Raw genomic sequence first — 24,197 nt, 5'->3', positions numbered from 1 at the left:
TACCATAGGATGTTGGGGAGATTAGCATGGGTGAGACTGCATTCATTGTCTCACCGTGAGCAGCACCTTTCTTAAAAGGCAAACAGTTGGATGGCTCTACCTTGCAATCCTGATTACATATATATATGTCTCACTGTGTTTTCTCTTAAATAAAACATACACAGGGTTTGCTTAGTCGCTCTCCACTAAAAAGAAAAAAAAAACCTTCTTGGTTAAAAGAGAACAGGACTCTCTGCATAGGAGAATTTTTTCTAGCAAGGCAGAAGATGGAAAACTCTCCTCTTTGGGAGGGGAGCAAAACAACCCCATCTCTGCCTTCAGAGAGGACCAGAGAAGCAGGAAAAGGAAAAGAACAGGAGGAAGCAGGAAAGATTACGTGCCCGTATTTACGTGTGCTAAAACAAACCAAAAACCCAGGGGGAAGGGGAGGGGAACGAAATATGCCAGAAGACGCCGCAAATTAACAAGCCAGCCAGCCCTGCCGCCTCTTAAGCAGAGGCCTCTGGCTGGGAGGGAGGCTGACCGCCATGAAAAATCTCCGCGGGTAGGCCTGGGCGTCCCCTCCAGGGGTCCCAACTCTTAGCCAGACCTATCAGGGGCGCCGAGACTCCCGAAAGTCTGCCCGAGCCAAAGAACGGGGGATGCGGGCTAAGCGGGCAGGTTCCCCGACTGAAGGACGGGGGTGGGTGCTCGAGGTGGGCGGGCTGGAGAACTTAAGACGCCAGGCTGGGCCTACCGCCTCGTAGCCCAGGCGACTCGACCTTCAGCGCCCACCGGCCCTCTCCCCCTCTTCCCCGCCATCCCTTCGAAATCGCCACTCGTGGCCTCTCCCCGCCGGCAACTCCAGGAGGGGGAAGCAGGCCCGGAATCTCTAGGCCCGGAGCCTACCTGGGGCAGGGAGGGACCGAGGCCCGGCGGCGCGCTCCAACGCCCCAAAATCGGCCGGACGGTTGGGGCGGGGAGGGGGGGGGTTCGGCTACCGAAGTGGCCGGGATCTAATCGGGGAGGAAACGAGCCCAATCCGGCGACGATCTCCCCCGCCTTCTCCTTCCAATGCAGCTTCTCTCGTCGTTGCCTCTCCGGGTTACTATCAAGGCCAGGGCGCCTAGCCGAGCGCCTCGCAGTCGAGTCTGGAGCCGTCGCGGACCGAGCGCCGAGCCGATCGAACGAAGGAGTCGCAACTAGAGCAAATCTGACGAGCGGAATTCAGAGAGCGAGATCCGGGAGGGAGGCTGCTGGAGAGGAAAAGGAAGGCGAAAGCCGAATTTGCAAGATCTATGTAGATCTCTCGGTTCTGATGTCATCTGATCCTCGCCACACATCCGGGGAAAAGCCTGAGGATACCAATGACCTATCCTTCCCCCTTCGCCTTTCCTTTCCATCTCTCCTCTCTTCTTCTCTCCATCTTTCAAAATACATATCCATAATTTCTGATTTTAAAAAAAACAACTCAACTCATGTAATTTAAATATATATTATGATGTGAGGCTGTCCACCTGCCTTTAAAAGATTCCTGTGTGGGGATTTAGCTAATTCATAAATCAAAATAAAATGTGTTTTAAATTAGGGTTGCCAGGTGTCCACTTCTTTCACATTATGTTCACTATTTTTTTTCACAAAATAGTGGACATTTTTTTTATTCAAAAGCATTATGATGAAATGGTACGTAATCTAAAGCTGTACAGTCTACTTTTTTTTACTACTTAACCCCCCCCACTTGTCCGTTATTTTTTGGAAGCAGACCTGGCAACCCTAGTTTTAATTGATAAAATTATTTTTTACAGAATATTTGTAGCATGGGTGATGTCATCCAGTTTGGTATTGAAATGTCTGCAAGAAAACAACCAAACTCAGACTACCAAGGACCCCACAATTATTTAACATTCAGCATATTCTATTTCCCTAAAATACTGAAACTTTAGAGACAAAATGATTGTGTGCTTTGCATCTCAAATCTTTTAGGCATTTTATTTTGCTACTTTTATTTTCAGGAATGTCAGTTACTCTCTTGAGTTAATCTTGTATTCCCCTTGGTAATTTTTCCAATAATCCCTTTTATGTTAATCATTTGTCTCTGCCTGTTGTTTTTCTTCTATGGAGTGCTTATTGTACTGAGATCCTCATAAGTGCTTTCAGACAAAACTTAGTATCTATTCCATATTCTCAATACGGCACATCTAATAAAATGGTTTTTCAATAGAAGAGAATGTTTGTAGTCCAGGATTGAACTGTGGTAGGATTAATAATGTTATCTAGTTTGGTAATGAAAGGTCCACAAGAAAACCACCAAGCTCAGAGAGCACCAATGACCCTAAAATGATTTTTAAAATCCACATTAGTTTCAACTTTATCCTACCATAAGTATCCGTGCCATCCGAATGTCAGGTTGTGATCTTCTAAAACAGGGGTGTCAAACTCGCAACGTCATGTGATGTGACGTGTTGTGACATATCGCGACTTTTTTGCAGAATCAGTAAACTAAAAGGAACTATTTAGTCCAGTAAGCAGGTCAGGTGCTTACTGGACTAAAGCACCTGTGACAGATTGTGATTAAAGCACCTGTGACAGATGTCTGTCTAAGGATTGAATCATGTCTCTGGGTAACGTTTCCCACTCTTAAAATTGCATTTAAATAAATTCAAGAGACTGGATTTAATTTCCAGTCCTCTGAGCATTCTTGCTTCTCTGAACCTTTCCAACTTCTCCATTTTTTTCTTAAAGTACATTGCCAGAACTGGACATAGTAGTCAAACTGAGATCTTGCCAATGCAAAATAAAGTGAGATTTCTCTATGTGCTTGAGAAATTATATTTCTTTGGATGCTGACTAGATCTGAATATGCCTTTCTTGGAACCACATTATAAATTCACACAGATTTTTGGCAATTATCACATTTGTTTAAGGTGCATTCAGATTTGCTCATAGGTGTCACATGGAGGGAGAAGCAAGCTATGAAATGTTTCTTGACATAATCCTTTGTGACCTACATTCTTGAAGGTGATGCCAAGATGCTAGTATAAGAGAATACAGATTTTGAAGTGACACATCCTTTTGAGAATTCTATCATTTCAACACAAATGTTTTTACACAAATATAGTTGATAATTAAAATGCATAGTAAATTATGCAGCAAAATAAATTATATAATTGGGGTAGTGAACAATAAATTGCAATTAGTCATATGAACTTAATAGTTTTGAATTTAATTACAAAGAAAACAAGATATTCTTAATATTTTGCAAAACTTCAAAATAAAGCATTTTATCAGGAAAATAAACCTGTTAGATTTCATCTTACTGTATATCTTTAATGATTTTTTTTAGTAAACGACATTAAAGACAACCATATATTTCGTAGACTAAAATACAACATGTACAATAGAATCAAAATACTTAGAGATGCACACATTCAAGATAATATTTTTGCAAAGTACTGATAAATATACCCCTCTTGGCAAATTCTATAAAAATAAAGATCAAACTATGCTTCCTTCTACCTTTTTTCTTAAAACCAACTTGATATTCTCAAATTTGGTTAGCTAAAATGTGTTAGCAATAATTCCTGGCGAACTCTGTCAGCTTCAGAGTCAAGAGATTCCATGTGCTCATATTCTTCCTCTGGATGTTCCGCTTGTTCCGAATATGAGGAAGACCATATATCCATTCCATGCTCCAGAGAGATATTATGAAGGACGCAGCAAGCAAGGATGATGTTACCTGCTTTTTCTGGAGAATACTGTAATGTCCCTTTTGATCCATCCAAACAACGGAACCGAGCCTGGAGTGTCCTGAATGTTCGTTCAATAATATTATGAGTTGCTGAATGTGCCATATTATATCTGTACTCTGCAGGTGTTTCAGGAATATGCAGAGGAGTCATTAGCCAGGTGCGAAGAAAGAATGAACTATCACCTATAAAATCAAGAAAAAAAATGAGATTCCTAGTAAATAGCAAAAGATTCTAGTTTTATTTTCAGCAACCGACATTTGAATCTGAAATCCTAGCAAAGGGAACAAAATATACATCTTAAGCTACACATATTTATATTTATAAAAGCAGGCATGTTATGATGCAACTATGTTTGGGTTACTTTACATGTCAATAAATCAATCAGAACTTTATTGAAAATAGATTTAGAGAACTAGCAATCAGCATGAACTTACCAAGTAGCCAGCCATCTTTCTGCATACCAGCTTCAAACTGATTTCTTAGAGCTGACTGCTGAAGCACAGTGCAGTCCTGCAGGCTTCCTGGCCAGTGTGTTTCCGCACTTAGCAGCCTTCCCCTGGCATTACACACCATCAGACAATTTAAAGAATGAAGGCCCTTTCGATTCACATACGATAAATCCTCAGCATTGGGTGCCTTTATTGCTACATGATTGCAATCAACCAATCCTAGTACCCCTGGCATACCTGCCAGCCCATAAAAATCGTCTTTCATATGTTGTATTAACACTTCATCCTCTGGGAAATGAATAAACTGAGAGGCTCTTTCCACCAAGGCATCGGTAACATTGGCAACACAACGACTCATAGATGCTTGGCTAATGCCAATGGCATCTCCCATGCGAGTCTGAAATGAGCCAGAAGTATAAAATCCTAATGCAGCAAGAATCTGTGTCTCTGGACTGATGGCCCTGGATCGTTGAGTAGGACGAGAAAGATTGGCACCTAGAAGATCCACCAAATGATAAATGAACTGACGTGGAAATCCATACATAGATACAAGAAATTCATCAGTAACATCCTCCAGCTTGAAGCGATCCAGTGTCCTATGTCCACGTCCATATAATAAGAGATCACAATCAATAACTGCTATGGGAATAGCCATAGTAAGTTGATCTTCCTTTCTGTGTTGACCTTCATTAGAAAAGAATGCAGGTGAAAAGCAAAAAGAAAATACAACATATTGATAAAAATTGTGCACATTTCCTTTGCTGTTCTCTTCATCCTACTTCAGTTCAACATAAATCACATTGACTTAAGTAGAACAATATTTTAGTAGGACTGGAAATTCATTTATATACAGAAACTCTCATTTTGATATTTTTGCTGTAAAACCAAAGTACTATATAATCTTCTGTGAATACAAGCAAAAGATAAGTAATAAAATGTCCTGCAGTATTATGTGCCACACTCCTACCAAATACATTTTATTGGGAAAGATTGAAATGAGGCCTCCATGAGATTTTGCTATTAACCTTCAGTTAATGATAAATTACGGCAATTTTTCTGGCAAAATTCTAATGATTTGTTTTCAAAAAGCTAAACTTTTACAGGATCAGGGAATATGTTAGCATGAAAGAATGTACAATTAATATTGACCCAATGTCACATATAAAACTGTATATATTCCACAGGAAATTGGTAGCATATTCTCCAAATCAGTCAAACAAGTTTAGGAAAATGCTTCCTAAGCATTAATCTCTTTGCTCCATTTTTGTGCCATTTATATATAATTTGCGATGATCATTTACTCAATTTTCCCTGTTAAATAAACTATCCTAACTTATTAATTTCCAGATCTATACACTTTAACATTTGATGCCAATTATATGTATTTTCATCTAAGAAGTCATCATCTCTAGAGGCAAAAATACATGCACATTCATATCCCCAACTAAACATGTCTTTAACTTTAGAAGTATTACTTCTGGTGCTTAGCCCAATTTTTGAACTTTATCTCCAATTTGTTGCTTCCAGGTAGAATGACATATGTCAAACAAAACAGAAGAGGTCAAGCCTTATGGTTGGAGATTAATCTTTAGCCAGTATTTGAATATACTTAACCATGCCCTTGTTTGAACTGTCAGCAGCCTGCCTCCAGCCATAACGTGGCATTAGAAACTTGCTTTTCCTAGCCTCTAGAGTTCCTACTAAAGTATAATTAATATAAAGTATTAATTTATAAAGTATTAAACATTTATTTATTAATTTATTTATTTAAAAAGATTTCAGATTTCATTTGAAAACATTTATTTATCTATTTATCTATATTATCTATATCTATATCTTCTATCTATATCTATATCTATATCTATAAATAAAAATGTAAATGTTCGTTTGTTCAAATCTTAAATCTCCGAAAGTTCTTCACCAATTGCTTTGAAATTTTGACACAACGTTGCATTCGAATACGCGTGTTTTTATATACCTACTATTATATAGATGTCACACCTGTGACAGGTAAAAACATGGTTGGACAATTATGTTGTGTGTTCTAGAGTCGGCAAACCAGACAATCTCTATATCTGCACAGACAATGGAACAACAAAAAATATTGTATACCAACAAGCATTGTGAAATTAAACATATTACAAACGTGCGCTTTCTCTTTTCTTTCTTTTCCATTTAACCAGACTGAACCACATCAACGCATGGCCGGGTACAGCTAGTTATTGAATATATCCTTAAATAAGGGGCACAATGGCTCACTGGTTAAAAACACTGAGCTTGTCAGCTGGAAAGCTCACAGCCTAGGTTCAAGATCCAAGTACTGCGCAATAGGGCAGACATGTCAAACACAAGGCCCTGGGGCCGGATGCGGCCCGCGAAGTGGTTTCATGTGGCCCGCGAAGCCATCCTGGAAACAGTGAGGAAACGGCCCACAGTGCCTTGGCCCTGGCCCAGGCCAGCCGGCCGGGACCCAATATACAATTTTGTGGTGGCCATCTATGCTGAAACGCATTCAGTCTCCCTCTGACTTTGCCCTGGTACCCATCATGAACAACCTGGCTAAGGAGAGCAAGCAAAGCAGCAGCAGCCTTGAGGAGGAGGTAAGTGCAGCTGGCGCCCCCTTGGGGAAGTGGGGCTGGACTCGGTGCCACGGGTGCTCAAGGGCCAGGCTGGGCATTTGACCTCTACTGCCCAGGGCTCCAGGCAGCCCGCACCACCATCCAGCCCCCTTCACATGGCCTGAGAGGAACAGTGAGGCTCCTCCAGTGGACCATGCCTTGGCATTTGACCTCGTCCCACCCCCTTCTGCCAGAAACCCTCAGATCTGTCTGATTCCTGCCTAGGCTCCCACAGGCACCATTGACACGAACAATGTAGAGCTGGCCATGCCCACCCAGTAGGCCACACCCACTCCCTCCACGGCCACCCAGTAGGCCGCACCCACCCTGGCCACACCCACCCGGCCCCCCAAGGGCAACTGCAATGCTGATGTGGCCCTCAATGAAATTGAGTTTGACACCCCTGCAATAGGGTGAGCTCCCGTTACTTGCCCCAGCTCCTGCCCACCTATCGTAGTAGTTTGAAAGCATGCAAACATAAGTAGACTAATAGGTACCACTTTGGTGGGAAGGTAACAGCATTCCATCCACCTTGGGGTATAGTCATGCTGGCCACATGACCACAGAAATGTCTTTAGACAACACTGGCTCCCTTGGCTAAGAAATGGAGATGAGCTCTGCCCCCTCAAGTTGGACATGACTGGGGAAACCTTTATCTTTATATGCTTAAACAAATTGCATAATTCATTATTGTGTTAGACACCAGCACATCTAGAGGGGATTATTTGTGCAGCCAAACATATTTCTCAAGTTACAAACTGTTTGGAGAACAAAGGGACCTTCAATAATGATGCTGGCAACATCTGTTTTATTTTGGTAGAAAACATGTTTGTATGTACTGAGCGAGAAACCACACAACCACATTTTGACATAGCATGTCTTGCAGGTTACTTGCTGTGGTCCTAGACCAGGGGTCCCCAAATCTTCAGTACATTGACCCCTTCATGAAATTTCAGACTGTTCATTGACCCCCAATATTATATGAAAACAATAAATAATAACAGATAATGCCATCAACCCTTGAAGGTCAATATTGATCACTTTGAGGAACTTCGTCTTAGATTAAGATACCAAGAACCATTTTAATTAAAGAGAATGGGAAGCAATGGAAATGGATGGTGCTAAAGATCCATGGGCATTAGATATACATGATAAAGTGGGCATTAGATATGGGCATTAGATATACATGATAAAGTGGGGCCTGAGGACAAAAGCAGCAACTGGAGAAGGGCAGAGAAACATGAAATTAGCCCATTTCAAAACAAGCTACAGCTGACTACGGGTACATTATATTCTATATCAATGTATTTACGATACAAACTAAGACTTACTTTGAAATGAGGGGCCCAAACAGCAATCAGCTAAGTTGCACAAGAGAACGCTTTAAAGGATGAAGCATTTCATCAATCGCCCTAGCCACAGGCTCTTGCCAGGGTCAAGGAACTAAGCCAGAGAAGGGTTTGCTTGGAAGTCATTTGGGGGGACCAAAAGCCGGTGTTAGGAACTTAGGCTGTGAAGGGTGTGCTAGATATGTGATCAAGAAATAAAAAAAAAAAACGTGTGTCGTGGGGGAGAAGAAACAGCCTGCACACGTTCACCTCTTTTTCCCCATCCTAGGATTAGTCCAAAGGAGCCAAAAACGCTGAATTCCGGTTTTTCTCCCCAGCGCCGGGAAAAGCCAGGCGGAGCTTTCCGCTCTCGCACACGACGCACAAGCTGCCGTTTCCCAAACGCAGATTCTTCACAAGTATAATTTTTAATATATATATATATATATTGCAGCGGGCCTTCTTATTCGTGAACTTATGAGCGTTGCGGCCTAATTCCCCTGGAGGGAGGCAGAAATCAGACGGCGGGAGGAGAGGAAAAAATATTTCGACTCCGCGTGAAAAGTGCTGCCCCGGTTGCCTCGTTTGCCCTAAGCCGATGAAAACAAACATCAGCAATGGCGGCGGGGGTGACGGCGGTTGCGGGATCCCGGGAGAGGCCGCGGTCGTGAGGCAGCGTCGCGGCCCCCGCAGTTTCCAGCGAAGAAACCAGGTTAGGGGGCCGACCAGCCGGCTGCTTGCTTTGGCCACAAGCGTCTCTCAGACGGCTCTTCCCGGGAAGGGCGCTTCTGGGACCGGAGTCTATTGGTAGTCGAGCTTGGGGGCATTTCTCCTCTGTTTGAGCCTGGAAAGAGAAGCTGTTGGGGCTGCCGCCCCAGGGCCAAATTCTGGTTTTTAGCTCGGGGTTATCGGGCTCCACCGCGCTCTTCACCCCCTTCCCTCAAGAGCCAAGCTGAGGATTTAGACTCCTTCTCCCCTTGCGCCTTTCCTGGCGGTATCCTCGCGGAAACTGGGCAGCGCAGCCGGTCGCCTGCCTAGTGGAGACGGAGGATCCTTAGTGCTTTTCCTTAGTTGGACAGAGAAGGTTCCCTTGTTAAATACCCTGATTTCTCTGCTACCTGAAACTGAGAAGATCCTCAACAGGAAGAAAGGAGGCGTCTTCCATCCTGTATCAAGACGAGAGGAAGAGACGCCGAATGAATATGGCCAAGCAAAGAGGCTAGGATTAAGCCTCTGGGTTAATCCCGGGATGAAACCACGAATTGTCACCTCAGCCTCTCTAGCGCAGGTAATGATTATACCTCTTGCAGCTGAAATGTACATAGATCTCCATAGATTATGTTTACAAATTATACTGCTCTTCCTGAATTACACTAAAACAAGGGTCAGGCGATGATGTGTGGAATATTGAATTGCAGAAACAAAGAGAATTATGCGTATGATGTCTACACACTCTAGTCCAGCTTTTGGATTTGGGAAGGGTTGGTGGAGGATCATCTCAATGGATGAGTCAAAGCAGAAAATTGGGCAGGGCAGTTTAATTCTCCTAACAGACTGTCAACCATGATGTGTATCTTCCTGGGTTGTATTTCTAGTTGGTGTTTGGGATAGAGTTGCACATTTCATTCATTCATTCGTTTAAGCTAATGTGCTTGGGTGAGTGAATGTAGCCACTGTCGCTTTTAAATAAATTTATTTATTTATTTATTTATTTAATTCAATTTATATCCCGCCCTTCTCCCAACGGGACTCAGGGCGGCTCACAACATATTTAAAACAAAGGCATATATACAATCCCCCCCTGTAAAACCGAATTAAACCAAATTTTAAAGTTGTGTTATTTCGAATTCCTTAAAATGAACCCAGTATAAAATCCTCCCTAGGCCAGNTTCGTTCCAGAGGGCAGGGGCACCCACAGAGAAGGCCCTCCCCCTGGGATTAACATGTGTAAATTTCAACTAATTTTGATTAAAGAAAAACATGGCTTACTGTGATATGTGAGTTCAATCACAGAGCTATTGTAATGAAAAAAGTGACTTATAATCGTTTTTCACACGACCATTGCAGCACCCTCTGGTCACATGATCAGAATTCAGACATTTGGCAACTGACTCATATTTATGAGGGTACAGGGTCCTGGGGTCATGTGATAACTTTTTGTGACCTTCTGTCAAACAAAGTCAGTGGGGAAGCCAGATTCAGCTAACAATCATGTTACTAACTTAACAACTGCGGTGATTCACTTAATAACTTTGGCAAGAAAGATTGTAAAATGAAGCAAAATTCACTTAACTGCTTCACATAGCAACAGAAAGTTTGGGCTCAATTGTTGTCATACATCAAGGACTTATTGTATTGTCTTCTTGTTTCTCAACCCATATTTAGAGCCTTGAGAGATGACTTCAACTTATATGTACATGCTTTGTACTTAAATTTGGGCTTCTGGGATCTTTCCATCCACCATATTAGTAAAGTAGTTAGTCTGGTAAATAATAATCTATCTTGTAATTCTTTCTCCTTTCATTTACCACCTCATTTTATGCTATGACTGATTTTAAAATATTCCTTCATTTTCTTGACAGAAACTTGTATGCTGCAGTCACCACTGGTAGCATGTAGCATCTTTATTTCCAATAATAGATCTGGGCCTCATAAAGGCATTGCAGGCATTCTTAGGAACAATAAAGAATTGGGGTTTTTTTGAGGTATTTTGATATCATAGGAAAAATAAAAGCTGCAATTGCAGGAACTACTGTACATGAGAACTACTGTATCGTGAGAGGAGTAACCTCAACAGCTTTCCTTTTTATAATGGTGTGCTGTGTGGCTGTCCAAAACCATTCTAGCAACCTTTATTGAAGGGCAGAGCCTATTATACCCTGCCCTTCCCAATGGAGATCATTTTATAGGATAATGCACTTCAACAATTTCATATTTGCTGACTAGGTCAAAAGCTTTGCCTATTCTTGCTTTATGTAAAATTCAAAACCAGTTAGCTAATCTCTGATGCCACTAATTGTCATTTTTGAACAAAAAGATTGAGAGATTGTAATGCGAAATGCGAACAAGGTTCTGTTTGGAAATTTGGCCCTGCTTTGATCTTACTTATGATAATAGATTTTACTTGATCTGTGAACACTAAATAAGCATACAGTGCTAAGACTGTATTATCATTCATTAAAGTTATTTAACTTGAACAACTTGTTTTTCATGTTTTCAAATTTGAGGGAAAGGAGCTTTTTTATCCTTGCAACATGAAAACTATTTTGTACCTAGCATGCTCTAACCTAGGTATTTAGTGCTATCAAGTCTGGCTCAACATTAGTGGCTATATAGACAAATGCTCACCATCTTGACTTGTCTCTGAGCATAGTCCATAGTCATGGATATTTGTGGACTGCAAGTAATAAATTATGATATACAAAATGCTAGTACTGTACTTGCATAAGATATTAGGAGGCAAATTAGTACTGTACTTGCATAAGATATTAGGAGGGTCACGTGCATCATGCCATCTTCTTGACAGAATCTCTGTTAGATTGTTAGACTTCTCCAAATGTGGTTTAATAACCTCCTTGGTAACATTATCAGTGCAGGAATTTTAGAGAAATTAGGTTAATTGGTTGGTAGAGATTATACTGTATATCTTGCCTTTCCTGCTGTGTTCATGCTTTTGATGGGATGGCCTTGTGGGCAGATGGTGTTTTGTAAGTTATTGATGCCTTGTGCTTTGTAAATTATTTGGTTGTTGAGGTGGTGTCTCATGTCTTTGTTGGTTGTTTTTTATATGGTCTGTGATACTATGATGGAGTGATGGAATGGTTCAGGTGGGAGACCTTTTGATATGATAAAGTTAAAATATCTGCTGCTGGCTGCTTGCTTCCAGTGCAGTGCTTCCAAGAATTTTCTTGTATTTTTAATCTGGCTTGTTTTAAGATTTCTAGTTTCCTATCTGAAATTATTCTTGAGGCTATCTTTGCAGAGGGAGATTAATGAAGTTACACTGTGCCTTTTGAGAGTTAGTTGATGTTTGAGAATGCATTCTGCTGATTTCTGTTGTTTGTTTTATATAATGTAATTCAGAATCCTTGCATTTTATTTTGTAGTTGATTCCCTATTGTTTTCCTTTGATATTAGGTCTTTGCCTACGCTCATTATTCTTGGTAGGGACATGTTGGGGTATTTATTCCAAAGAGCTAGGGTAGTGTGTTAGTAGATTCTAAAGAACTTTAAAAGGGGGTACCGTTATTCTTTTTGTAGAATGTGCATTGAAAGATATATAGAGAGTATATTTCTGCTTTCTGTAATCTTGGTTTGCTATGTATATCTGTGTCCACAGCACTTCCAAGAATTCTCCAATAATATGTTTGATCTATCCGCCCATGTTATCTGTTTGTCTTCTGGTTCTTTCAACTTTTAACAAGCATAGTTGTTTTTTCTAGTGTACTATCTGATCACATCATCTGTCCAAAGTATATGGGTTTAAGCTTCTTTATAATCTCTCAATACCAATCTTCCTCTTCATTAAAACAGTATTTTATTGTATTGACTACACACATGGCATCAGCTGCTGCGGAGTTCAGTTTCAGATCTACTCTGAATAAAGTTACATCATGAATAATGATACGTCAGCGCTTACTCATTGTCTCACATTACATTACCTAGAAGTCATTTCACAAATGATTAATATTATTCACTACATATCTCTATCAAGTTCATGGGGTTAAATAAAAAAGTTACTTGATTTTGCTCTTCTAGTTTTGTTACAACTGAGGTGATTCTGAAAGTGCAGATAGTTACAATAGTAATCTTCTTAATTTCTGTTTATCTAATTCAGTGATGGCGAACCTTTTAGAGACCAAGTGCCACAAAACCGCCCTGCCCGCTCCGTCCCTGCCCCTGCTCCGTCCCCCCACACTGCCCCCGCTATGCCCCACCCACCCGCAGGACCACCCACCGCCTCCACAGCCTGCTGCAGCAGATCACCCAGGCAGCCCTGCAGCGTCATGGCGGCCATCCCCTCTGCCCGTGCCCCTGGCGACCCCCAGGGGGAGGGCCTTCTCTGTGGGAGCCCCCACCCTTTGGAATGAACTCCCCCCAGAGATCCGGGTGATTCCGGATCTCCCCTCCTTCCGCCGCGCCCTCAAGACGTGGCTTTTTAAGCAGGCAGGACTGGCCTAAGTATTACTTTTAATTAGTTTTCTATTGGTTTTAAAGGATACTAATTGGCCTANCTAGAGAGGGGTAGTGAAAGCAAATGGGATTTGTGTATATCTGTGTGTTTGTATATTTTCTCTTTACAATAGTATGAGGAAATCAACATTTATTAATCTGCAGTGTATGACAGCAAAGGATATTTTGCTTTGTAGTTATGAGATTAATCTATTGTGAACTGTGTTTTATTATACATATTTCTGCAGTATGGTAGACAATAGGTTTCTAAAGTAGATTCCTGGAAATTAAAATCTACATTCTTAATTTTACAGTTCAACTTGGCAATCAAAGACATACCAGAAGTTACTCATGAAGCAAAAAAAGCTTTGGCAGGACAGCTGCCTGCTGTTGGGCGCTCAATGTGTGTGGAAATCTCCCTTAAAACCTCTGAGGTATAAGTTGAACCGACCATTTTTTTTCTTATTAAATTTCATCTCAGATTTTATTATATGGTTTCAAATCATGTGAAGATAAACCAGAGAGGGCTCAAGTGAACCACTGCTGGCAGCATTATAATTTTCATTTTTATATAAAAAGCAGAAACTGCTCTGTTTAAATCACTGAAATATTGTTACACGTAGGATCTTCTTTCCAGGAATTCTATTCGGAATTGCCTTAAATGATGAGATAGTGGATAGAACTATTTTATCTACTACTAAAATACTGGTTCTAATAATCTTTAACTGGGTGAAATGGGACAACAATTTTTGAACCAAGGTATTTCAAATGGATTAACTTACAGAGTGCATCCAAAATCCAGGATCCAATTCCCATTTAATTGAAATTTGGCAAGTTTTATCAAGCATTTTATCAATCCATTATTTTATATCCTGCATTCTTCAGTGACAAAACTTGAGCTTCTTTTGTGTGACATTCTTTCAGGTATATGGCGGTATCACTTTTCATAATTTGGAAACTGTACTAATGTTAAGTCAGCCTAAAGTTTCATTTGTCTTGTTTTCAGCAACACCCATTGACTCATCTGTACTAGGTACTTTTTTTACAAGTAAAAGTTTTGTCATTATAAAACTTGGTTAAAATGCTTTTTTTTCCCCATGGCAGGGAGATTCCATGGAGCTGGAAATCTGGTGTTTAGAAATGAATGAAAAGTAAGTAACTGTTTAAAGTATTTTCATTCTTATCTTTAGTGAGAAAAAAAATCTATCGGAAAGATTCAACCAATAACAGAGAGGACATTACCTGTCCTTAGAATGCTTGGAACCTAAAAGAGATAGTGTAAAAGAAAAGAGAAGTGAGAAGAAGTGGGCATTTTGCTAGCACTCCAACAGTGTATTGCAAATTATCCAATATTTTCATATGTCAGGTAGCCAGACAGAAATTTGTTCATTTCATAGTTCCCTTTTCATTAAATACATTTATGTATTGCAAAAAGCTGTGGGATTTAGATAAATCTGTTATCAGTGATAACATTCCATTCCATAATAGTATTTTTATAGGTATAGTAATATTGCATTCCTGTTCAGGAAATGAGTATAGAATGGAACTTCATTTTAATTGGGATGAAGGGAATGTTCATTCTAACAAACATACAGGTTGTACTTGCTTAGTGGCTGCCTCATTTAGCAGCCATTCACAGTTACGATTGCGATGATAAAATATCTCTCGCAATAAAGTCATAAGAGTTGTGATTTCACTTAGTGACCACTTTGCTTATTTACCAAGTTGCCAAGTCCAGTTGTCATTACATGAGAACTACCCATATGCAGAAATTCATCTTATTTGCATGATGCTATCATTAACCAAACAATGCAAATTACTTCATTTGCATCAATGACAAATGCAAATGATGTAAATTGCTGTGAAAATTTGGCCCCATTGCGAATGAAGTCCATTGAGTTGGGATTTGATAAATCATAATTTCACTGCATTAGAAAACAGACTTTTTTGTTTTTTGGTGCATCCGAATTAAAAATAGCCCATTTCCACATTCCCCAAACATATCCTATTCTAATTTATAAACAATGTGGAAGAAACTGTTTTATGTATTCTGTATCAAACAAAGATATATTGTAATATGCATCCATTTCTTTATAACATTCTTGCATTAATTATTACTTAAGGTATTGTTCCTCTCTGATATTTGAAAAGCAAACATTTTCATTTGAATTAGAATTAATTGGTGTATTACCCAAAATCCATAGAACTCTCTAAAAGTATAATCTATAGTTTTAACTTTTTACAATGATAATTCAGTACAGATAGTCCTTGACTTACAACCGTTTGTTTAATGACTGTTCAAAGTTGCAACGGCATTGAAAAATGAGACTTAGAACTAGTTTTCACACTTACAACTGTTGCTGCATTGTCACAGTCACGTCATCAAAATTCAGGCATTCGGCAACTGGCATGTATTTATGACGGTTGCGCTATCCTGGAGTCACATGATCACCATTTGTAACCTCAGCTGGCTTCTGACAAGCAAAAGTCAATGGGGGAAGCCAGATTCACTTAATGATCACATGATTCATTTGACAGCTGCAATGATTCACTTAACAAGTGTGGCCAAAAGGTCATAAAATGGGGTAAAAATCACTTAACAACTGCCTTGCTTAGCAATGGAAATGTTGGGCTAAATTATGGTCATAAGTCAAGGACTATCTGTATTTTAAACTTGCTTCACTTCAGAACTTATCGATTCTTGGAATGTTGGACTAATTATTTTTATATATGCTTATAGATGTGATAAAGAAACCAAAGTTTCCTACACTGTGTATAATAGGCTGTCTCTACTGCTGAAATCTTTGCTTGCTATAACAAGGGTGACACCAGCCTACAGACTCTCAAGGAAACAAGGTCATGAATATGTCATATTGTACAGGTAATACTGACTTTGATCATCCTCAGAGCCAGTAAATAGAACTTCTAATACATTCTGTATTGTCTGTATCAAGTTTTATATTTCATGCTTTTGCATTTCCATTATTTTTATCCAGCCTCGTATTTTTTAACATGCTTGCATAGGTCTCTCTTTTTTTAACTTTTTCATTTGCTTTAATCTTATCTTAATAAAGAAGTAGATTCTCATGTGTAATTGATAGTTTACTGCATTCTTCTAATATGTGTACAATTTAGGAATATTTGGATTTATAGCTATATTTTTCCTTGTGTTTCTTCAGTATTTCATAACTTAGACAAAATATAGTTAACAAATTTTATTTCATTTTATAATTTCTCAAAATAGTAAACAGACCGTTTTTTTAACTTAGTAGTTTTGCTTCTTAATCTTATTCAAATTATAATTCTATGCATAAACCATAAAATGAAAAATGAACAAAATAAGTTGCATATATTTCTTCCTTCTTTTTTTATCTTTAGTGCAATGTTATAAAATCTCATTAGATAATATTAACAAGCCAGCATGATAGCAGTAGATTCAAGAATTCTGTAAATATTTGGAAATTATTTTAACAAATCTAAATCTTTCATAATTCCATGTATTTCTCAACAATTATAGGTTCATTTGTCCTATAATAATCTTTCCTCTTTTTTGGTTTTTAAATCAATATGGTTGCTAGGACTAAAAAATGTCTTGATGGCAAATAATCACTCAATCAATGATTAATTTACAAAGATATCAGAGATTTAGTTTATTCTTTTAGTGAATGAAAAATTAAAGCAATTTAATTCCTTTACTAATATGATAGGAATAATAATTGAGCATTTTGTAAATGTCATAAATTCTATTGTTAAGAGGAATGGAATGGAATAGAATAGAATAGAATAGAATAGACTTTGAAGGTCTTATAGTCCAATCCCCTGCGTAGGCAGGAAATCCTATACCATTTCGGACAAATGGTTGTCCAATCTCTTTTTAAAAACTTCCAGTGTTGGAGCATTCACAACTTCTGGAGGCAGGTTGTTCCACTGATTAATTGTTCTAACTGTCAGGAAGTTTCTCCTTAGTTCTAGGTCGCTTCTCTCCTTGATTAATTTCCATCCATTGCTTCTTGTCCTGCCTTCAGGTGCTTTGGAGAATAGCTTGACTCCCTCTTCTTTGTGGCAGCCCCTGAGATATTGGAACACTGCTATTACGTCACCCCTAGTTCTTCTTTTCATTAAACTAGTTATTATATGGATGCATATTTCTCTGTTCCTGCCTGTATATTGTTCCAGGCAAAAATAGTATAATCACACAAATTGTACTACACTACAAATGTCCATTAGATAAACATTTTATCCTAGAGAATAAGTTCTACTCCACATTTCAGGAATAAACATATTTATAATGTAAACTTTCCCCACTAATTTTGTATTTCTACTGTTTTTGCTGCAAGGAGCTGCAAAAATATTCATTCATTCATTCATTCATTTAGATGCTATCTAACTCCAAAGAGGTTTATTAATCTATTAAGTACATTGGCCTGCTTGGTTTATTTACTCTGAAGAAAATATTGGTTTATTTTAGCTCTCTACTATATTTTTCTTCCATGATTTTCTGATATTTAAGTGAGGAATATAAATTGAATACTATAGGATTTAATATGGGCAGATCTAGACATACTGTATGTACATTCTTAAATATAAAAATCACTTGGCAACTTTGTACCAATATGTTTAATGTAATGCTAATTGTAGCAGGAGTAATATTAATGATAACTGAGAATCGAATAATTTTGAAATCACCTATATACCCTATTTTCAACTATAAGCTAATAGACCTATTGAACTCTAAAAGTATATTGCTATGTTGTGTTTTCTTAAAAGGAGAGAGAATTTAAAAGAAATTATGTTAATCCAAGCTGAATATCACTGATTTCATTTAATCCAATCTTAATGTCAGTAATTTCATCACTTGAACATGTAACTGGCTAAATATTAGGTTAAACTTCCTGTTTAAAGCAACTGAAATGTATTAATATGGGGAAGCTTTTTGAAATCTAGCGGGCAAATAAAAGTGTAATAGTGTGATATTATTGTGCAACTGTGTATTTTCCAGTTAACCTGCTATACGTATTGCCAGTTGCCTGGTCTAACTAGTAAAATACTCTTATATGATTTATATTTCCACACTACATGTGCATTTAATGAATGGCCTCAATAAAACTGTAGTTTCAGACAGAATACAAATGATCTGGCTGGCTCCTAATTTTTCTTATTATCCTCAACATCAATTGGTTGCTATTACTTTGAATTTTTGTTGGTTATTGTTATGTCCTAGGGCCTAACAATTAAAACTGACAATATATCAATGGGGTTTTAGACCAAAACCTTACTACAGGAATTTACATTTCTTTTGATTCTTTTTTGTTGTTGTTGTCTACATTCTGTGCCAATAATAATAATAATAAATCTTTATTGATTAGCCCTTGGGCCATATCAAAGCTGTGCCAATAATAATATCATATGTTCTAATTTTGGCACTTAAGCATTTGCCATGATTCTTACTTCCTTTAATGCTGACATTAGTAGATCTTATGGTTATTTTATTTCCTTGTTCACAGAAGATCAAAAAGTGACCAGATCAAGGGTTGTAAAGTCATTGTACATTAAGAATAAAAAATAAAATTTAATCTCTGCCTTGTATCCTGAATCAACATATATGATGTATATAATTTTTTTGTCTACCTATCTGTTGTAGGGTATACTTTGGAGAAGTGCAACTGAATGGCTTGGGAGAAGGTATGATTGGGTATCAGAAAAATTTAGATCTAGGCTTTTTTACTATCAGTATTGACAGACTGTAGAAAATAAAAATGAGCAATTATAGACAGATTCACATGTTTAGAAATGAAACCTGCATAGATGGATGGATGTTTGAGGTTTATAAGAGATTGGTGAAGAACTGAAACTGATATCGGATTCAACTAAAGAATATATTCATCTGACTTTTGTCAATTGGAGAACTAATAGAAGTTTGCATCAATCTCTTTTGAGTGTATCATAAGCATAATAGTAAAATTACTTTTATGGGATTTAGTCACAAAGTAGAGTATCATCTCTGAAAAAGTAAATTGGTAAGGTTAAAAGAAAAGCAGCTTCTCAAGGTCTATAGCTAAGTACAAGGTAGTGGTAATTTCCAAATAACAGGATTGTTCTTTCAGACCTGGAGTTTTCTGTTCCACTATCTGAAATGGGTTTCAGATAGTGTCTAGAGATATGCTTGTCACTGTACTAGTTTCCCACAAACAATATTGCACTAAAATTAAAAATGAGGCAGAACAGTAGAGACTGATGAACACAAAGGGTGATCTGCATGGACATCACCTTGGGGACTTCAGTTTTATTGGTGTGCTCGGCTAAGAATAGAGCAATAGCAAATCATTTTATTTTTGTGGTTGACAGTTATTAACATAAAGAGTAGTTGGGACAATGATCATTTCTCTTCTGCCTGTGTAGGATTTCAGACAGTCCGAGTTGGGACAGTTGGTACTCCACTAGGCACAATCACTTTGTCATGTGCCTACAGAATCAACCTAGCATTCATGTCTACGTCCACTCCTGAAGAATCAGTTTGATTTATTAGAGAAGATCCTATAAGAAGAAATTCGGACTGTTAGACTCAATGAACCTAAACCGTCTAACTATAACCATCAAAATTCAAAACTCGTTCAAGGAATAAATACACACCTCAACGTCCCAACTTAACACCACTACGAGACGAGGGGTATTTAAATGGGTTTTCTCGTCATTGGCTGTCAGAACAAGTTGTAAAATAAAAAGAACAGTCCTATGAATAATACAATTTGCTTATTACTTATTGCCTTGCAGGCAGTTTGAGAGGACCCCACCTATCATGGGGATTATCATTGATCACTTTGTGGACCGTCCCTACCCCAGCTCCTCACCCATGCATCCCTGCAATTACAGGTGAGGAAAGAGGAATCATGAATAGTGGAGGCAATTATCCCAGGTATAGAGCCTTTACAGCTTACATTGCCGGGTAGAGAAAATTATGTGAGCCTTGCTCACCACTTTAATTGAAGTGTAGTATGCAGAAAAAGCCTGAATTTCTCACACTATTAGAATTGAATGGATAGAATGAGAATTTTTTAAGACACATCCATTCCAGATATCACATTAGTCAGTGAGAAATCTTGGGATTGTAATTATTTTTCCAGAATAAAGTGCAGAATGAAAATAATTTATTTTTTTGACAAACAACTTGGCACTTGTTTTACAAATTGCTGTTTGCATGATTTTATGATAGTATAAGTAAAGCATGCATAATTCAAACATATTTTAATAGATGACCAATTTAAAAAAAAACCTTTCCTGGGTTAATATTTTCTTCATTGCCCAGAACAGCAGTGTTTAGAAATGCGTTTTGTGAAGCTCTGACACTACATTATTTGTACATCTCTACAACTAATAGCATTGAAATGAATTTATCAGTAAAACCTTCCTTTTAAAAAACAAAAGACAAAACTAAGAAAATATTTCATTCTTTTCCAGGGAAAATTTATGAACACATAAAATCCAAAATTATTAGATCCACCCTACCAGTTCCGCTCTTTTAAGGAAAGAGTGAGCTCTGTCATAATTCTCCTTTCAACTCCACCCAAATCTTCTAGTTCCTGTCTGTAGTGTTTTTATCCGTAGAGCCTTTGCTTAGCTATTATTAAACATTTCCATTTTTAAAAATGTATCTTTTGATTGTTACAGAACAGGTGAAGAAAATGCAGTGGCATATCCATCAGTAGAAGATTCTCAAGAAGTATGCACAACCTCTTTCTCTACTTCTCCCCCATCCCAGGTAAGTTGTTTTTCCAAATCAATTTAGATGTTTCCTAGTGTGACTAGCTGATAGCAAAAAAATTGCTAAATATATACAAAATGAAGAGCATGACAACTAAACACATTAATAAGACATTGATCAGAATTCACTTCCTTATGCATATACCTGTATACCAAGAGATTGTATTTTTAATTAATAAGAATAGAGTATAGATGTATGAAAAAATTAGGTCCAGTTCAAGCTTGATGACAATCTATTGATGATAACATATACAGTCTAATCTTTTTATCCATCTGTAATTTTCAGATTTTTAAAAATTCTATACATAATTTGGCAGATACTCCTGCAAAACATTTGGATTAAAAATCAAGACAGAAGGCTTAGTTTTAAAACTGGCATGGAAATAGGTTTCAGTTCTTTAATGGCAGTGTTGGTGGTTGTTGTTGGGAGAAAGTTAGGTTGCATGTAATTGATTACGGTATATAGTCATTTTAGGGGGAAAAATATTCTGCTGAGTATGAGTTACAGCTGATTTCTTTATCCCCATTTCCCCAGCTTATTATACAGTGTTAAATCATACCTGATTTAGAGCATTCTGTAAATTCTGTCTCGTAGACAATTTCTTGAATAATTAATTGACCATCAACATTTGACAAGAATTACTTCTTAAGATGTTCTGAATCTAGTGTTGCCATTGTCTTAATTATGTTTAATATGAAAAGACATCTCTTCTAGCTATAATTATAGAAGTTATAAAATTTGTGATCAAAAACTTTGCTCTGTTGTCATATATGTCCACTTTAAATGGAAAACCAGAAACCCCACCCATTATCTGTTTATATTGGATGCAAATACGGTATATAAGGGTTTGTATCGTGATTTCAATGGCACAATTCGTTCTTTCCCCATTCCATCCCCTCTGCATATGCCTGTCTCCTGTCTTCATTGGAACTGCATTCTTTTAAGCTAGTGCAGATAGAGGTGGTTGTGCTCACTGGAATATTTGATAGTTTTTGACTGAATTGATCTTTCCTCCTCTCTGCTGTTACCAATAACCATTTGACCTAATCCTTAGAAGGCCCATGTATTTGCAGAAAAATCTTTTTCCTGATCTAAACTGAATTCTCGGATGCAACATAGAATTAAAAAAGAGATTAATTTGGAAAATACAACAGTGAAATGCTAAACCTCTTGCAAATCATGATGTGCCTTGCAGTTTTGTATATGAACATTTCCAATATCTGTCTGGACATAACATTCAGTTCCTCAAACTCTTTTCCATTTTTCTTTCTGAAGTTCTTTTCTTTCTCTTCCTTGTGTGTTTTCTTTTGTGTGTTCCTGTCTTTGTATAGTGTGTATTTACTGTCACTAAAGCACATTTTCATACCCCTCCTCCTGTGGTGATGGATACCTTGAAGGGCCCTATGATGGGGCTGGCCTTTTCACACCAAGTGAGTTAAAAAAAACAAACTGTGTAACTGTCTGTTGAGGGTACCAGCTTTTGTCACAGTCATGCCTACTATATATTTTTTCTCCTCCAAAAAGAGGAAAAGAGACACTAAGAATTGATTGAGAGTTATGGTATATGAGGTTTTATTTGAAATTTTGTTGCTGAGCCTGGGAAAAAGCAGAGCAAGAGGATGAGGGAAAGGTAGGCCATTGCTAAGAGGATCCATTTATAATTCCAATCATAATACAGATAAGGTATTTTCTGTTTTATATAGGTAGTCCTTGGCTTATGACCATAATTAGGATGGGAATCTTGGTTGTTGAATGAAATGGTTGTTAAGCGAAATGTCATGTGACCATAATCCTAACTCACTGACCGTAAATGTAGCACTCTGCAGGCCTTGGACCTGCTTCTCACCTTGCTGGATCCCAGCCCCTCCTCCCTCTTCCCTACCCCATCCCTGACCACTCACTTACCTTCTATAGATCTCTAAAGCTGTGGAGATCATGTTGGAAAAGGTAAGCAGGCCACTTCATCCCTTGGCATTCCTAAGCCATGTGGCTCAGCCCATATATTGTGGCTGCTCCCAAAATAACGTCCACTTCTGGGCCTCCCCAGGCCTCCCCCACCCTTTGAGGTACTCCATTCTCTACTTAACAACCACAATGGGGAGAGTAGGGAGGGGGACCGTTAAATGAGATAGTCATGTAGCAGATTCCATTATGGTCATAAATGAAAGACTGCCATACCTGTAATGAAAGTATAAGGAAACAGTATGGTTGTGTAGATGATCATGCTAATCATACTCCTTGACAAAATGAATGCTGCGGGGGGAGGGGGGGAATCATCATTTTCAATGCTGTCTTGCACTGGTCAAATTAAAAAATAGTGGGATTAAAAAAATCTCATAATACTAATGAGTGCCTCTTCCATTAGCAATATGGTGAGATGTAATTTACAGGAACCATACTGGATTGGGTGTCACCTTGGTCAACAAGGACTGTGCTAGATGTTGAAGTTCATGGACATCTGGTGAAAAATGGGGTAGAGATGTTGGCTAAGGAATCAGAGCCAGCAGTTGCAGGACTATTGGAAGAAAAATTATTTACCCATCGCAAATATACCCAGATTGAAATAGTGATCTGTTATTATAAATAAAATTCAATAAGAAGAGGATATCTGAAAAGAATGTACAGTACTAGTTCTGGAAAGAAAAACATCCAGAATCAGAAATAACCAAACAGAGGCTAGCAGATGAATGTTGATTTAAAATGTGAAATAAAGTATTCACAGAAGCAGAATTGGAATAACTATAAAGGTCCACCATGGGCAAAAAAATTGAAGCCTTCTAGAAGTAGCTCAGACTGTAGAGACAAACCAGGGGAAGTTGGAGCTAGAAGAAGCCAGCATAGCTATTAAATCATTTTCGTTCCCAAACACCAGATACCTCCTTCACAGAATTAAAAAAAGCCCTCTAGTTAAAAAACAAAAGGAATTGAAACAAAAAAAATAACTGAACATCTAGAACAGCACAAAAACAATGGAATAAGGCTGCCTATTGAACAATTAAAGCTTGTTCCAAAGAAACAGCTAACACAAATATTAAAAGATATCAATAGGGCAATATCAACTATAAATGCCAGCTCACTGCAAGAAACAAACCAACTAATGTACAGCACAGTTGTATTTGTAACTGAATACCTTGGGGGGGGGG

General features: G+C 38.2%; 2 protein-coding genes across 2 annotated transcripts; one reads left to right on the top strand and one right to left on the bottom strand.

Moving 5' to 3' along the window:
* Positions 1-3,198: 3,198 nt before the first annotated feature.
* On the bottom strand, positions 3,199-8,141 carry HARBI1 (harbinger transposase derived 1). The gene is made up of 3 exons (XM_015828844.1): positions 8,127-8,141; positions 4,163-4,861; positions 3,199-3,910 (listed from the first exon to the last, which is right to left on the bottom strand). The coding sequence occupies exons 2-3, from the start codon at positions 4,830-4,832 to the stop codon at positions 3,534-3,536; spliced, it is 1,047 nt and encodes a 348-aa protein (XP_015684330.1). The 5' UTR covers positions 4,833-4,861; positions 8,127-8,141; the 3' UTR covers positions 3,199-3,533.
* Positions 8,142-13,614: 5,473 nt separating this feature from the next.
* On the top strand, positions 13,615-22,484 carry LOC107299488 (autophagy-related protein 13-like; the record flags this gene model as incomplete). The annotated part of the gene is made up of 8 exons (XM_015828843.1): positions 13,615-13,729; positions 14,400-14,446; positions 16,036-16,176; positions 18,937-18,977; positions 19,695-19,788; positions 20,067-20,165; positions 20,961-21,051; positions 22,386-22,484. Coding segments are annotated over exons 1-8 (645 nt in total), but the record flags the coding sequence as incomplete, so codon positions are not given.
* Positions 22,485-24,197: the final 1,713 nt, after the last annotated feature.

This window comes from Protobothrops mucrosquamatus, unplaced genomic scaffold (assembly GCF_001527695.2).
Source record: "Protobothrops mucrosquamatus isolate PMUCROS unplaced genomic scaffold, P.Mucros_1.0 scaffold5013, whole genome shotgun sequence".
Lineage (NCBI taxonomy): Eukaryota > Metazoa > Chordata > Lepidosauria > Squamata > Viperidae > Protobothrops > Protobothrops mucrosquamatus.
Note: the sequence above shows the minus strand (reverse complement) of the source record. Positions and strands in the feature narration are given on the sequence as shown.

Excerpts from the sequence above, each read along its gene's own strand:
- HARBI1 (XM_015828844.1), bottom strand. The coding sequence starts at position 4,832 with ATGGCTATTCCCATAGCAGTTATTGATTGTGATCTCTTATTATATGGA. Across the intron at positions 3,911-4,162 it reads GAAAGATGGCTGGCTACTTG|GTGATAGTTCATTCTTTCTT; the intron begins GTAAGTTCATGC and ends TTGATTTTATAG.